Source organism: Pipra filicauda, unplaced genomic scaffold (genome assembly GCF_003945595.2).
Source record: "Pipra filicauda isolate LSUMZ 115617 unplaced genomic scaffold, ASM394559v2 scaffold2_size9829703_pilon, whole genome shotgun sequence".
Taxonomy (NCBI): domain Eukaryota; kingdom Metazoa; phylum Chordata; class Aves; order Passeriformes; family Pipridae; genus Pipra; species Pipra filicauda.
In genome coordinates, this window is record NW_024104421.1 from 2,669,956 (window position 1) to 2,686,006 (window position 16,051).

Here is a 16,051-nt window from a genome sequence, read left to right on the forward strand (position 1 = left end):
TGCCGAATGCTTAGACGTGTTGTGGTGACTTGTTATTAACCTGGGTCTTTGCCCGGCATAATGGGGTGGGAGAACCTTGGATTTATCTTCTATAGGCAGTGGGGCTGAGATGAAAGTCCCTTCTTCTGGCCCAAGACCAAAACTTTCCAAATTTGCTGCAGTTCACTGGGAGAGTTTTGGGCACTGGTGCCAGCTGCAGAGCATGTGCTGTCGCTCTGAGCAATGCCGCACAGCCAACACGGAGCAGATGTAAGTGGGATATGTGTATTCTCACAGTCATTGCTGCTGGCAGGGGAGGAAAAACCTGTTCAGCATCCAGAAGGACGGTAGGAGGGAAGGTGGGAAGTGTGGCTGAGGCGTTGCTAGCCTCAGCACAGCCCACAACACGCTAATTTGGTTTTCTCATTGAGGGGGAGGGGGGGAAGAGCGCTCCTTTGCTGTGCACAAAGGATTGGGATGGGAGCAGAGCATCCCCCAGAGCTGGTGGGAGGCAGGAAGGGGTGTTGTCACTGCAAGGGTGCTGCTGGGAAAGACCCCATGGGGAGATTTCCTCTATTTGAGATCATTCTTCTCCTGCGCAGTGCTGATATCTGGGGAAGCAGAGGCTCAGCCTGTCAGAGGGAAGGTTTTGGTTGCTGGGGTGGACTCACCAGGAAGGCACAGAGCATGTAGAAGCTGATGAAATAGAAGACGGCGAAGCTGCTGCCACAGGAGTGATCGGCTTCGGTGGAGTTGGCCGGCTCTGACTCCGGGTCGCACTTCTTGTCTGGGAGACATGCCAGCATGATTTCCTGCCAGGCCTCACCAGTGGCACACCTGGGCATGGCAAAGGGAAAGGGAAGACATCATTGACCTTTGATGTGAGAGGGACTGGCAAATTAGCAACCTGTTCCTGCTCCCATGAACATTAATGGGAATTTTGCCACTGAGGTTAATGAAGAGCAAGTTAGGCTGAAGGTTGGGCTTTGACACACTGGCATACCCTACTCCTCTGTTTGGTTTTGTTGCCATCATCAGTCCTCATTCCTGACTGGCTTTGGCTTAATGTGGGTACGGGTCTCTCCTGTTCCAACCAGACAGCCATTGAGATGTGTGTGACACATCTCAATACGGATTGCATCTCATATGGATTGCACGCAAGAAGTCCTTCAAAATGAAGAGAGTGTGCTGAATTTGTACCAACTTCCTACCCCTTCAGCACCCCTCCCTCCCTGGCCACAGTCCAGCTGGCCTCAGCTGGAGTAGGATGATGTGCTAAGTTGAGCTGGGTATGGCCATGCCTAAGCATGAGGCCATCATGTCCCTTTCCCTGCTAGAAGTCACACTGGCTAGATTTGAATGAAAGGAGTTTTAGATGCATATCAACATTTGAGAGCACTGAAAACTGGCTACCTTCCTTCCGAGTAGGAGCACCTGCCTCCCTCCCCAGCACTAAGTGTTGGCCAGTGTCAGCTGGTGGGGGTACAAGGCTTGAGACTGGCCACTCCATCTGACATAACTCCCAGGCTCCTCTGCTAAAGGACAACATGTTTCTATGCACCTCGTGAGCATGACACGGTAGAAGGAGATAAGCTGTGCCCGAGAGCAGAGGAATCGTGCTCCCAGACTGACACAATCCAGACCTGTCATACACCCACCTGAAAAGCAGCAGCACTGCCTGGGGGAAGGTCTGGAAGTTGTTGTTGCGGTTGATTTCCGTGGTATCGTTCAGCGCAATTTTACCAAACACCTGGCAGAAAGCAGAGGTCTTTTCAGATTAGCCCTGCAAAATCCCCACAGCTCTTGTCACCTGCAGCTCTTGGCCTCACCCTGATTCTGATATTTAACGGAATCTGCTCTTCTATTAAAAGAATGTTTCCATATGCCTTTCATATTTGTTGTTGCTTCCCTGGCTTGTACTTTATTACCAGAAAAGCACTAATTTTGTAACAAGAGGCATCTTATGTTAAAACAAGATATCCTTCCTTACTCATACACTGTGAATACACAATATAAGGCCTTATTTTAACAGGCATTCATATGGGGAGTCCCAGCTGAAAGAAATCAATAATACAGAAGAAAGTCTGCTTCCTTCATTGCTCATCTGTCTTCAGCAGGAGGAAATGATAGCAAAAGACCAGCAGCTGCAAAGCCTTGAGCTTCCAACTCTGTGGGGTGCCTTGGATCTTTCCGAAACAATGTAAAGTACGTTGACTAGAGTCTGGAGATTGTTTGAATGCCTGCCCTTCTGATAGTCATGCTTGTCACCAGCAAGTGTTTCAGGGGACCTCCCAGAATGCAGCAGCACAAAGGCCATGACTAGATTTGCCAAGACAAGGACGGCTTACAGCCTCCCCCTGTGCCCAACCAACTTTTGCTGCACCAACTTGTTCATCCAGTCACGGCATGAGGGCTACAACCATCAGCAAACCTATTTAGCAGCCTGACCTCAGATATGAAGTCCCCAGTGCAGCAGAGTTTTCAGGTTTCTTTGAAAAAAATCTTAGACAGCTTTGGTACTTTCGGGCAGTGGGACTGAGAGCTTAACAAATCTCGCCTGGCAGAAAAGTCTCTGCACAGCATAGTCAGGACTATTTATTCCCCATCGACAACAACGTGGCAAAGATGTCGAGGACTGAGAGCTGTAATCTCACAGCCAAAACAAGCAGCAGGAACAGAGCAGCTCTGGGAGAACATGGAGCTTCTTTTCAAGGAAATGTCACCGATAATTAGCACCCCAAGAGAAACAATGATGTGGAGAGAAGTGGGGGGACAAGGGCGGGGAGGCCGTGCCAGACGGGAGGGAGGGTCTGCACATGGCAGGCTCCTGCAGGGGTTCCTCATGGATGAGTGGGCCTTCTCCAGCCCTAACTGCCCCCAGCTGCACTGAAGGGGAGCAGGAGGACAGTTTAATGCTCAGAGGCAGTTTGAGCTGAGGCAACCCATATTTTTCATTTCAGGCAAACACAGGCAAGGGAGCTTCCAATGCTGGAAATCTGGTCTTCCTTTCAAACCAGCAGCTTCCCTCTCACATGAGGTACTGGTGGCAGCTGCTATGAGTGCTTTGCATTAGGTACTGAGGAGGAGCTATAGGTAGTCGTTCCTCTCTTATGGCCTTTCCAGTCTGTGTCTCTTGGGGCATCATATGAGTGGCTTCATCCATCAGCATCAACTTGGATTTTTTCCACTTGAGCACATTAGGTAGTGAGGCTTGAATGTTGTTACGCTCCAAGTCATGGCAGCAGCCGAGATAAAGTGGTAGGTCTCCTTTATATGGGAAATTCTGATATTTTCGTCAGATCTGGTACATCTAGTCTTTCATAGTAGCTGCTTAATGGAGTGAGGAATGATTTTCTTTCCTATATGTTCCTATGTGTGAGGGAACTCCACATGTCAGCAGGTTCAAGAGAGCAGCACACAAAATGTCTGAGATGCCACTTGGACAAAAAGTGATGATAACAGGTCTGTGGGCTCTAAGCAAAGAGGGAAAATGAGAAAAATTGCTCATTCCTGCTCCCTCACAGGAGGGCAGGAAGGGATCTAATAATCTAGATCAATGTGAAAGACAGATACATGATCTTCAGGCTGCTGAAATGATTTAAACAGAGACTTGAATGCAAGCCAAGGCTTAAATAGATAACTTAGAACTAGCTGACAAAAAAAGGAATAGAATTACAGAATAAAGTATCTAGCCCTGGCAGTGCCCTGATCATTGTAGACTCCGTCTGCGTGGGTGTTTGGAAGCCACTTTTAATGCTTTGTATGGCAACGTAACACTAGCTTAATACTCTGAAGTGATTTTCTGTATAGCACAGGTAATTCTGCAAGATCTTGGCCATTTGAGCTAGTTAGGTATTAAAGGCAAAAGTGGCAAGTTTACAGCATGAGCATAGTAGACTAAATTACAGCTGTAATTACTGGGGCCATTGAGATAACCTGTGATAATTCAAGAAAAAATTAGTTTTATTTTTCAAAGTGGGGCAGAGTAGATGGAGTCTCTGAAAACATGTGATTATAATAACAGGAAACAAATTCAAAAGAGGTCACAGAGGTCAGATGAATTTCATTACAAATTCTGTTGGCATTGTGAAACCAAAAAGCCTGTCATGTTTGAAGACCTCTGGAAGCAATTATGCCATGCCTTTCTATACTGTGGTCTCTGGTCCCAGATGGCTGACTCATCTGAGAACTTTGATTAACACTGAAGTGGAAAATGAAGTTTAGCTTGGAAAGTAGCATAACAGATGAGGCTGGGGCTGTCACAGACTGTACCTATATCACATGCTTTCTTCAATGGTCTTTATGCAACATCATTCCTCGCACAGGTGAATGGTCAGGATGATTCCAAGCTCATTTTGCACACTGAATAGGATGTTGTATTGATGCAACTTCATGAAGAACTGGCACAAACTCAGTGTTGGTACACTGGGTCTGATCCCATATTTACCTTCAAGGGTGTAGATCAAAAGCTGCTCTTTACAACTCAGTGGAATTTACGCCAGCGTGAAAGTGATGGGAGAGAAAAACTGAGGTTTTTTTCAGTGCAGCATGGCCATAAATCCACTGAAAAAACTATTTTGAACCAACAGGCAAGGCAGTAAATCTCCTTTATGGATATTCCTTCGAGAGTGTGGAGGGCAGGCACGGTCCTTTTACTATTTGCATATTGTGTTTTGCCATTAAATGGGTCAATATTTTTGTTTGGTTGGTTTTTTTTTCTGGAGTGCATAGGCAGACGATGTTTTCTAACCAAGGCCAGCTGCCATTTCACCTGACTGGGTGAAAACATTCTTGCAAGCCCCTACAACCACACATTGATCTAGTTACTCTATAAGACAGTGCCCAAGGTCTAACAGGGGAAGACAGACACAGCTGAGCTCTTTCAAGCATCTTACCTGCATCCCAATCACAGCGTAGATGAAGAACAACATCACTATTAATAGAGCCACGTAGGGGAGAGCCTAGAAGTAAAAGAAAGAAAGAAAGAGCACTGTGTCTCCACCAAACCTGCCTCATGCTCCTGGCTTTGGGAAACCAGGCGGAGGCTGGCCCCAGACGTGGAGTCTGTAATTTGGGCAGGTGGCCACTAGATGCCTCTACAGGCCCACATTTGGTTGCCCTCCCCGCCACCACCCAGCTCAGGCGGGCTCCGCTCTGCTCCCACTCGCGGTGGTGGAGCTGTGCTGCCTGCGTGTCAGTCCTGCCCTTGACGGAGCGAGGAAAGCGAGGGCAAAACCAGTGTCTACAGCTGCTTACCAGGAGGAGAAAGCTCTCATAACCAGCATTATTCTGGCACTAAAAGCAATGTGATTTTTTTTTCCTTGATCCAGTCTGGTGAAATAAAAACCGCAACAGCTGCTGAAATCCAAATTGTAGCTTTTGCTACAATGGCTGGCACCATCCTAAGTACCTAAGGCAGCATCAACATCTTCCCTGTTCCGAGCTAGGTGTCCCTGACGGTGTCTGCAATGCACTAAGTGTCTGTGATCAGCTGCTGAAGAGGAAATGCAGAGCCCTGATATGCAGAGCTGCCGCCTAAGGAAGAGACCAGTGCAATCACCAAAGTGTTGAGTGCTACCGGTTTCCTCTCCCGCTAACGGGAATCACGGGCACAGCTCGGGACCTCACAAGCTCAGGCTTTTGAGGAGGAATTTTCTACTCTATTGCTTTTGAAATACATAGTGCTCAGACCAGGGATTTCCAGACTTTCCTTCAGAGGCAATGGGTGAACATGTTCATCCTGAAAATGTGAGCACAGTCCCTGATCTGGACTTTGAACACTCAGTTTCACAGAATATAACAAGACTTCAACATTACCAGAGGTTTGGAGCACCTCTCCTGCAGAGACAGGCTGAGAGAGTTGTGTTTGTTCAGCCTGGAGAGGAGAAGGCTCCTTAGAGCACCTTCCAGTACCTATAGGGGGCCTATATAAAGCAATAGAGGGACTTTTTTCAAGGGCATACAGTGACAGGACAAGGGATGATGGCTTTAAACTGAAAGAGGGTAGGTTTAGATTAAATATTAGGAAGAAATTCTTTACTGTGTGGGTGGCGAGACATGAACAGGTTGCCCAGAGAAGCTGTGGATGCATATTTTGTGATTCTGTGATCAAGGCCCGGTTGGATGGGGCTTTGAGCAACCTGGACTAGTGGAATGTGCCCCTGTCCATGGCAAGGGCATTGGAACTAGATGATCTTTAAGGTCCCTTCCAACCCAAAGCTTTCTATGATCCTAAATTCAACACAGCTAAATCCCATAGGAAGAATCTAGGAAAAATTTTCACTGGCCATCATGGAGATTTGACTACGGTCAACATAAATAATCTCAAATCGATTTGAATATTAAAACGGAAAAAATTAAAACCTTTAGACAATGCCTGTAATCATCATCTTGAGGTTTGGGGCAAATTCCTCTGTGTTTTATGGGGTCATACAAATCTGTATGGTTACCTCACAATGTCACTGGAGAGACACCAGCTCAGAACTGGGCTCTTAACCTTTCGTGATGATCAGGTTGGGACTTGGTACACTCAAAACCTAAGAGCTCCTGGGATAGTGTCCAGACAAGGGCTGAGGTGTATAACCATAACAGTTCTTCTGTCTTTTAAATGGGGTTGGGAAAGTATCTTCTGTCCTGGCCATCTGGCCCTCCACTTCTTTTTCATGTTCTTCTGCTCAGCCCACTCCTTTCCACTAATGCACCTTCCCACTTATCTCTGTCCCTTATTCCCCACGGCTCCTTCAGCTCCCCACCTCCCATATTCTACTCTTCGGGCTCTGTCCTAGTCTGCCTCTGTCTCTGTCCTTCCCTGGCTTTACCACTTTGTCCTTGTGATTCCCATGGCCTTGCCGTGCCCTCAGCACCCCTCTCACTTCCTCCTCCTCCCACTCACCAGCCTGAGCTCTGTTGCTGTCTCTGCAGACGGAAAGCCCGCTGAGCATTTTCCCATCACACACTCCTCTGACCAGTGCCCCAACTTGTACGTCAGCACTTTGTGCCATGCCCAGGGCACGTGGTAGTTACGATGGGATCTAACTCCAGCACAAGTTCGTTGCTTATTAGTCTGCCCTGTGTGAGCAGAGACGCTTCCTGGAAGCATATGGGGACACAGAGAGGAGCTTGTGCCAAAGTCTGCAGGGATCCCACATTCTGACAGTGGGAGTGGCTGAATCAAGAGCAGCACAGAGACTATTCTTAGCTACCAAAGGAGCCTCCCAGTAGTTGCAAGAGGAGGAGCTTGGAGCAGAGAATACCATGTTATAAATGGCTAAAGGCTTTCAAGAGAAAAGGCACTTGCTTGCAATGATTTTTTTTTCTTTTCTGTTTTCTTTTTTTCCTCCCCTACTGTGGAAGATCCCTCCCCTCATACTTTCTCCCACCACCCTACAACCCTGCCCAAAAGTGACTCTTAAATCAAAGAGGTCTGAAGGTCACTGGAGGGAAGTACCAGGCACTCCCTTTCCCATCCATCTCATCCTCTTCAGCCAAGAGCCATGGCAAGCTGAGCTCAGGGTAAGATCGAGCTACTGCTAAAGAGGCTGGAGGGCCGCAGGGGCAAGAGGAGTAGAAGCGGGAACCGGAAAGTGTGACTCTGCCCCCTGCATCAAGGATAGCTGAGCTGTGCCAAGGGAATTTCATTCCTATGCATCCAGACAAAACGGTTCCCACTGGAGCTGCTCAAATAACAACCTGGAAGTTAGCAACCATGTAAGCAATGGAAAAAGTCACTTGTGGTACAGATGTGTCAGAAAACTGCTGTGCAATATTAGATCCTTTGGCAGTCAAGGAGTGTGCAAAATGAGAGTCCTTTGCATAAGCCTGGTGGTCTGGCTACCGAGACCATGGAGAGCTGCACTGGAAAAAGTCCAGGCTGATCCCCAGTGTACACACACGCTAATTCTGCTGACAGGAGTTGCAATGATCCACAGCACTGCAGGCTTTGGTCCCAGCTTGTGTTGCCACTGGTGAGGTTTAGGTTTTAAAAGTGTGGATCTGCTCCTTTTCCATTAGAGCCAACACAAAAGCTATCGATCATTTAAAGCCTCCGTGTGAAGGATGTGTAGTTGCCGTTTCAAGACTTGTGTGTTGCACAAGTTACTCTTTCATGCTTTTGTTCACTGGTGTGTTCTGCATCTTTTCTCGTGTATAGACCACCATTTGTATTCCTGTGCTGTCATTCCCTGACACTTCTTTTGGACATGCCCCAGCTAACTTCCAGGTTGTGCTGGTCAAGTACTTTTAAAATGCAAGAATATGCTATACTTCATCTCTATCATCTTACTATATGTGGCTAGTTTTTTTCTAGCAAATAACTGTGGTGTTTCTTTTCCCCCAGAGGTGATGATTCTTATCCAGTCTGGTCTTCACCTTCCTCTATCTACTCTGGTACTTTATCTACCACTGAAATGCAACCTGTCTCTAGGGGTAAAAGCAGCAGCAATTTAATAAGTTGGCATTGCGTGGGGCCAAAAAGGTGAATTCTTCCTGGGTGAAAGTATGGAGGCCACACACCTCTAATACTTACTGGAAATCCTCAAAATAAGGCTTAAAGGAAATTTAATTGAGACCCAGGCCTTCCCCATAGCTGTGCACTTCAGTTAAAGCAACACATAAAATACAGCTCAAATAGGGAAAAAAAAAAGGAGACTGAAGGGTTACAGACAGGCAGTAATTGAGTTGAACTGAACTATCAAAGCTGTTCAGGAAAGTCTCAAGCAACTACTCAGGCTTTAAAGATGAAACTTGTACACAGGCAGCCACTCCTTGTGAGTCACATTTGCTTGACTCTGACTTGTGCCACGTGTCCCTGGTGTGCCCAGCTCTGCCTTTAGCTCAGGCACTTGGGTGAAACCCCTCCACGAGAGGCCACCAAGGGGAAATAAAAAGGAGTTAGGTCTTACTGAGAGATAAGCGGAGGAATACCTGGAAGGATTTGATGAAGGTCCAAAGCAGAGTCCGGATGCCCTCCCCTCGGCTCAGGAGCTTCACGAGACGCATCACGCGGAAGAGTCGGAAGAAGGTGATTGAGATGCGAGAGTTTTCCTCTGCGTTCTGGAAGCCATTGGCACAGAGGCAGGAGTTACAACAGCACGAGAGGAACGGGGGCCCTGGGCCACAGAGGACGCTACGTCGAGAGTTCACTGCACTGTTCCTTGTCCTGGTACTGCTCCCTGGGCTTCCAGTGTCCCGGCACCCCAGGGACGGGCCGAAGTGGTCAAGCCGGCCCTGTCTCCCATGGTGGTGAAGCTACTCTACAGAGGCTCTCAAGGCCATGAGACTCTCCCTTCAGGTTGCCTGGACTTTTGGGGATTAGGGATATGTTATGCCGTAAACCTCTCCACTGCATCTCCTTACATTGGAAAGATGCAAATCCCCTTTGACATTGCACTGGAGGAGAAGGACACTTTCTCTTTCGACCTGTCTCAGGCGTTTTACCCCAGTGAGCGCCTCAGCCAGCAGTTCTGGTGAATCTGGTATCGGGCACCAGCCACGTGCTGCTTGTTCTGCTGGGAAACAGTAGCAGGTCTGGGGTGCAAAACCCCCCAGGGGCACGGTGTGTGCTGGCCCCTGCCCAGCTGCTGGAGTCACTGGCACCCCTGTCAGCCTGGCTGTCCCTGCGCTGCCCTGGCCATGCTTCTGGGGGCTGGGCCGGGATCGCTCGCTCCCGCTGCTCTGTGCTCGGGCCTTCTGCATTTCTCATGACCCCTTTGTATTTCCCACAGTCTGTGCACTGACTTCTGCTTTTTTAAAAACATTTTATTTTGGCTTCACCGCTACTGTTCAAGCGTGCAGTATTTTAAAATAGTCTTTCTTCTAGCCTGTTTTTTTTTCTCACAGCATCTGCTTTGTCCCTAAGCGTTTTCCCCTGGGGCTGCAACCATCTCTGACGTCCCTCAGCCTTCACATGTGTGAAGGCAACATCCATCTGAGGGCTGCCGTGGCAGCAGGCTCACCTGGCCTTGGCAGAGGACCCACCATCTAGCTCAAGGGCACAGCAAATGCTACGTCTCCCACTTTCTTAACCCTCTAAAATACTGTGTGAAGCCTGTGGAGATGGTGGCTTCCGGTAGCAGCACTGTGGGAATGTGACCTCCTGTCACAGGGGGAGATAACACTGTCACCCTGCCACTTGACCTGCTGTGGAGCAAAGTGCACGGAAACCCCCGTCTCTGTCCCCACCCAGGCTGCAAAGACCGCAGTTTGAGTCTAAACGCTACCAAAAGAGCAACATTTAGGAAGAAGAAACAGTGCAGATCACCCCTGCTGTTAACTATTCACCACTGTGTAAACCAAGAGAGAACAGACCCTTTGGATTTCCTGTCACTGGGCAGTGAAAACAGCAGCTGCTTGCCTGTCTGCTTCTGATAAAACCCAAGGCACAGGGACAGACCAGATGGACGTTTCTGGGATTGTCCAGATGCAGATGTGTACCTGTGCGCTGTGTGTGCTCCTGTTTCTACCCAGGATGGCACTTGGCTCTGCCCACATCCCAGCTCCTGCGGAGCAGCCACAGAGCGCTCAGGGGCTGGAGCTGTGTGCTGGGTGTGTGAACCCTGCTTGCACAGAGAGCTCAGCACCAGGTACAGCATTTCAGGATTGCACCCCAGCTGCAGTTTGTCTGTCTGTCTGTGGTCTATCTATCACCAGTGGATAGTTTGGGTAGCTTCCTCCAGTCTGTAGCAAAGGCTGAAGCTCACTACCCATGGAGTAAGTGGGTGAAAAAGATTAGGGGAACAGGCTATGTCAAGGAAAAGCCTGAGTGCTCCCTACATCGCACATAATTCTCATTTTATTACTTGGACAATAAACTGTGGGCTTCAGTGAATCAGAGGGAGTTGCTCTGAGGTGAAGGAGGGGAATGCGGCCTCCAAGAAATTAAAAATCATGGCATTCCATACCTTCAGCACTATGGTCCCTGAGGGCTAACTCTAAGGTCACACACCTCTCCCAGTCTTACAGAAGTCCTACGGCTTCCCTTGCACTTCTCTAAGAAGCCGAACTCCAATACTACTTAAAAGAGAGCTGAAGTCCAAATTTGAAAGTTGTGTGGACAGCAATACTGCTGGGGTTGTGATAAAAAAAAAGTGTTTTCCTATTCTACCTCCTCTTGTTGTTTTGGCCCTTTGGGTGGTAGCAAGTTAGGACATGGGTCTGGATGGAGGTTTTAGCATTCCTGCATCTTTCCTTGCTCAGAGGAGGCAGCTGTTGTAGCGAGAAAATTATTCCTGTCCCTAGCACTCTGGAGCAGGCAAAATCTAAGCAGCAGATAAAACAGAACAAATTCCTCCCTGACGCAAATCTGCAACTTACTGGCATCAAACCACTTAGCCAAAAGCTCAGTGATGCCTCAGAAGATTGCAGTCATTTTAAGACTAGATGGCTACAGATTAGCTGGTGCTTGAGTAGCCTTGCTTGCTTTCTCCTGGCTTTCATCCATCTTTTTGAAGGCACGTCCTTGCCAGTGGAGGGAGGTTCTGCAAAGTGGCAATCAAGAGACTGGATTGGGGTGGTGTGGGAACTGCCTTGCACACCAAGGTAGAGGAGTTCGGTGTGCATGACTTACTCTTTTTTGTGTGAAGTACAAACTCAAGTGTTAAAGTGAATCACCTCATTGAAGAGGAACTTCAGAGTCCCAATCTCTTCTTGTCCAGAGGGCTGGACATGAAGTCACATCGCAAACTCATTCAGTGTCACGTGGATAGAGACACAGTTTGTGCCTAACAAGAAATCTGACCAGGTCTAGTTCTCTCTTGGTGGTTCATTAGAAGGCAGAACGACAGTTAACTTGACCAAAGGAAAGCTCAGGATGCACAAGAAATACACATGTGCAGCATATATTCACAGCTCATGTGAACACCAGACTCACAGCAATACACGACATGGCAGCTTCATGCACAAATAACTAGGCTGGGCTTGGAGAGAGAACTTGTGATCACGGAGAAGAGAAAAAAGGAGTGTGTTAGAAAGAGTGTCACAGAAGCTGGGAGGGTGGTCTGTATTTTCGGTCTTACCATAGAGGAAGAGCATTGGGTATGTTCAGCTGGCTTTAAAGAAAGGCAGACAGAAATAAGCTGTAATAAGTCTCCAATCAAGAGCCCTAGTAAACTAGGTCTTGGCTAACACAGGAGCAACAAAATGGCAGAAGAGGGCAAAAGGGAATTTGAAAGAAATGCACAAGAGGCTGGGCTTATTCCCTAGGATGCCCAGGATCAACGCTGGCCATGAATTTGATGTAAGCTCTATCCACTACCACCACATGTGAATCACACCCAGGATCTCCTGAGTGCTGGATATCCTGGCATCCAGGCAGTGGAGGTACCGACATTGTTAAAATGTTTGTTTAATCACTGCTATCAAGTTCAATACAGGGGCTGATTTAGCTCTCCAACTCAGATCCAGGCCATGTCTGCGCAGGGACCAGCCAGCTTCTAGTGCATCCGTCTGATTCGTAAACCCGTAACATCCCAGTGCTAAAGCAACACTTTCTATTTATATATCCTCATTCCCTTACACATAGTTCTGGGTGAGATAATGGGTTGGGAGAGCCTAACTGGCTCTTGGCAACCCTGAAACACCCACCACCAGCTGTGGAAAGCGAGTTGGTATAGCTAATTAGCTTGATGTACCTTCATTCACCTCACAGCAAAGCTGTGTTCTTGGAGGCCAGGCTGAGCTGAGCTGAGCCCCAGTCATACCTGGAAGAGTCTAGTTGCTGCAAACACTCTGCCTGACATTCCTTGATTAACCTCTGGGGCCATTTCCAGTACTGAGAGCAATTCTAAAATACACCAAAGGCTGCAAATATCCTTAGGTGTAAGAAGCAGAATTGGAAATTAAATAAAACCATCTTTATCAGGAATCCTTCAGTTCAATAGTAACATAATCCTTCAGGCCTAACCTCTACCATATGCCCCATATGCCAAACCTGTCTGTCATCGCTTTCCATGACACATTAGCAAGCGGAAACTGATGTATTTCTTCTTCTGCCAGTGACAGAATTCCCCTCTAGTGCCATGCAGGACTCCTGCAGCATGCTCCTGCTCTTCAAGGATGCTGCAGGAACCAATTGGCACTGTATTACCTAGATAACAATTGTGGTTTAGATGCACAGTCTATTTGGTGATATAGGCAAAAAGGAACAATTAAAAACCCAAGGTACACTTAATCATGTAATAGTCTTTTGGGTTAACTCATTGGTTTGGTAATGACAGCTTTCATTGCTTTTATCTTCCTCTTTTACATGTTTGCTCTTGTGTTTTCAGATCACATACAAGGAAAAGTTGGCTTGAATACCAAATAAAGGAGCAGTGCCCATAGAGACATTTCTTACAGGTCAGGCATAGATTTTGATTTTGTGTTGCTAGGCAAACATCTTTCCAGCAAAGAGTTTCTCTGTCCCATCCCCCTTCCTCTTCCTAGTTTTGCAAATCATCTTTTCTAATAGCGGAAGGAACCCTAATCTGCTAGTTGCTACATTCCTGTTAGAAGGTACAAAGGCCTTTCAAAATAAAGGAAGGAAGCCTAAAAACTTTCAGCACCTTTCAGGATTCTCCATCCTTCCTGGCTGGCAGTGTTGGTGGATCTGTCACTGACAGGCTGAAAAAACCTTTTGAGTTACTGTGGAATATCATACATTAACTGTCATTTTGATATTTGTTAGTATTGCATCAGAAAGTGCAGACGATAGCAATGTGAGTAAAAAAATATGTATAAGAGCATATGACTTTATGAGGTTGATATAGGATGCTCAGTTTGGAGGAGTTGGCATCATGTGGTAAACCCGAAGTTTCTGAGTATCTTTGGCACTGCTGAGAAAGGGAAGCAGAAGCTGACTTACTCCTCTCTTATTCCCTGAGCTAACTGGCCTGCGTTTTAAGTTGGGTCAAATATGGAGCAAATTATATCACTACCTATGGTAGAGGCTCAAAAGCAGCATGGGGAAGGTTTCTGCTACCGCCAGATTTTCTGAGAATCTTCAACCTTGCAAGTGATGTGGGTATGCCAATTTTAGGGCAAGGACAGGCCATTGACACCCGAGAATGCAGTAGTCACATCAGTTCCCAGGGATGGAAGCATGGTGACAGGTACTTGGAATTAAAGCCAGTGTCTCTTGCCCACGTGAAGTGGACAGGATTTCATTTCTACAAATCTCAGAATAACGTAGAAAAACAAATCCTGGCCGGTTTAATGTCATTGAAAGAGTTTTTGGAGAAGCTGCACCACTTAAGAGAAAGCATCCTTGTTTGTAGTGTTTAATTAAGGAAGAGACATGCAAAGGAACTTCCAGCCTTCTACCCTTGTTCTTGTCATTTGGGACACAAGTAGGATGCACATACTGAATGAGAAAGGTCTGAAACAGTGAGATCAGTTAGAGATGATGTTCTGTGCAACTTCCATCATACGGAAAAGGGACTTGAAGTATAAATCACAAACAAGTCCAGGCCCGTATTTAGAGCGATTAGAAGGGAACCTGCAGCCCAAGAGTGGGAAGAGAAATATCTGAGGCAGGATGTGTCAGTGTAAAGACTCTCAAGAGGATGGCTGCACTGAAACTGTTTGGGTAATATTTTTTTATTTCTTTTGATGTCATTATATTTAAAAAGGTAACAGAGGTGCTAAGGAGCAGAAGAGGTCAAGAGAAGAGCATGTTCTAGAAGCCCAAGTAAAGATTCAGTAGGATAAAGACTGAGTGATCCCTGAAGCGTGTCTGAAAAGCTCCTCAGGATACTGTTGCCTGCATGCATCTCATTTTAACTATGCTCAGTGTGTACTAGAACACGGAATTTTAAACAGATACATTGCTTGAGCTGCTGCAAACCTGTGAGCATCCTTAAAGCCCCTACAGGCACACAAGAGAAAGGCACAGCTTATGCCCAGTATGAAGTCAGGATCCCAGGGAAGGAAGTGTCTGGGAAAGAAGACAGGTTTATTTGATGGAGAGATACTTAAAATCTCAAGAGAGCACAGCAGAAAGTAACTTGTGTTCCTGTTAATCATGCTCTGCCTGGGTAGGTGGAAGTAAGGTTTACTGGTGGCTATTTACAGAGATCATAACCCGTCCAGGTCCTGTTGGACCTCCATACTGTCTCACATGTCAAATTTGGTGTCTGATACTGTCATCAAGTCAAGGACGTAGTGTTTTAACAGGTTGTGCTTTGGAAGCCAGGAGAGGATAAAATTTTCACTCCAGGAGAACCAGTCTCAGTCTTTCAAGGGCGATATGTAACAGTCAATATTGTATGATATTTATGCTGTTATGCAGTCCATTCTGAAATTCTGAGAAGGCATGGTGTGGCTTTTCAGAGCTGTAAAGATGGAAGCAAAAAGACTGAACACTTTGTATAGTCCTGGTAGCATCCAAGCCCTGTGAAATATCCATGGCTTAGAATATCTTCTGGATAAAGATTTGGAAGAAAACAATAAGATGTGTTAACAAACAGATTCAAATGAAAGCTCTAGTAGAAAATTCTTGCGAAGAGATATATTAATCCCACCTCATCCCTGTGGAACACTGGAGATGGAGGACCATGTTGAGAGGTTTGAGTTCCCTGGGGGTTTTGGCTGGTTTGCTGACAGCTATAATGGCTATGCAGAGAAGCAGCACCTAGAAATGCCTGAAAGGGAATTTCATCAGGTCTGTGCAGCATATGTTTAATCAATATATCCAAGGAGGCTCCTGGACTGCTGGGTAAGTATGTTTTGGTAGCTGTAGAAGCTTGATTGCCACCAAGACGACAGGACAGGCAGGCAGCATTCCCATTCCCACACTGCTGATGGTAGTAATTTTTTAATACCACAGAACACACTGAAGACTGAAGGTGAGTTCAGCTCCCTTGGAGTATCCATTCTTTGCTCGAAGTACAAACTGATTTTTCCCCCTAATGTTTGAGGAGTAAAACATCCTTTAATTTCATTCTCAGGGAAGAATCTCTTTTTGCAAGAGAGAATCTGACATTTATGTTGCGGAAAACTTTGGCCTGGCTCGATCTGGAGAACATTTCTGCAGCTAAATGCTTTGCTAGTCAGAGTTGTCTCAGTGAATGCAGTGACACGACTGCAGCCTTCTAGTTTT

General features: G+C 46.8%; 1 protein-coding gene across 10 annotated transcripts in view; it reads right to left on the reverse strand.

The window, feature by feature from the left end:
* CACNA1C (calcium voltage-gated channel subunit alpha1 C) overlaps positions 1-16,051 on the reverse strand; it is a 431,119-nt gene that overhangs the window by 23,432 nt on the left and 391,636 nt on the right. For all 10 annotated transcript variants that reach the window (XM_039383226.1, XM_039383225.1, XM_027726697.2 and 7 more), the window contains 5 exons: positions 11,991-12,023; positions 8,902-9,030; positions 4,875-4,940; positions 1,638-1,729; positions 651-816 (listed from right to left, as the gene is read on the reverse strand). In XM_039383226.1, the coding sequence (XP_039239160.1) occupies positions 651-816; positions 1,638-1,729; positions 4,875-4,940; positions 8,902-9,030; positions 11,991-12,023 (486 nt within the window). The remainder of the gene's footprint in view (positions 1-650; positions 817-1,637; positions 1,730-4,874; positions 4,941-8,901; positions 9,031-11,990; positions 12,024-16,051) is intronic.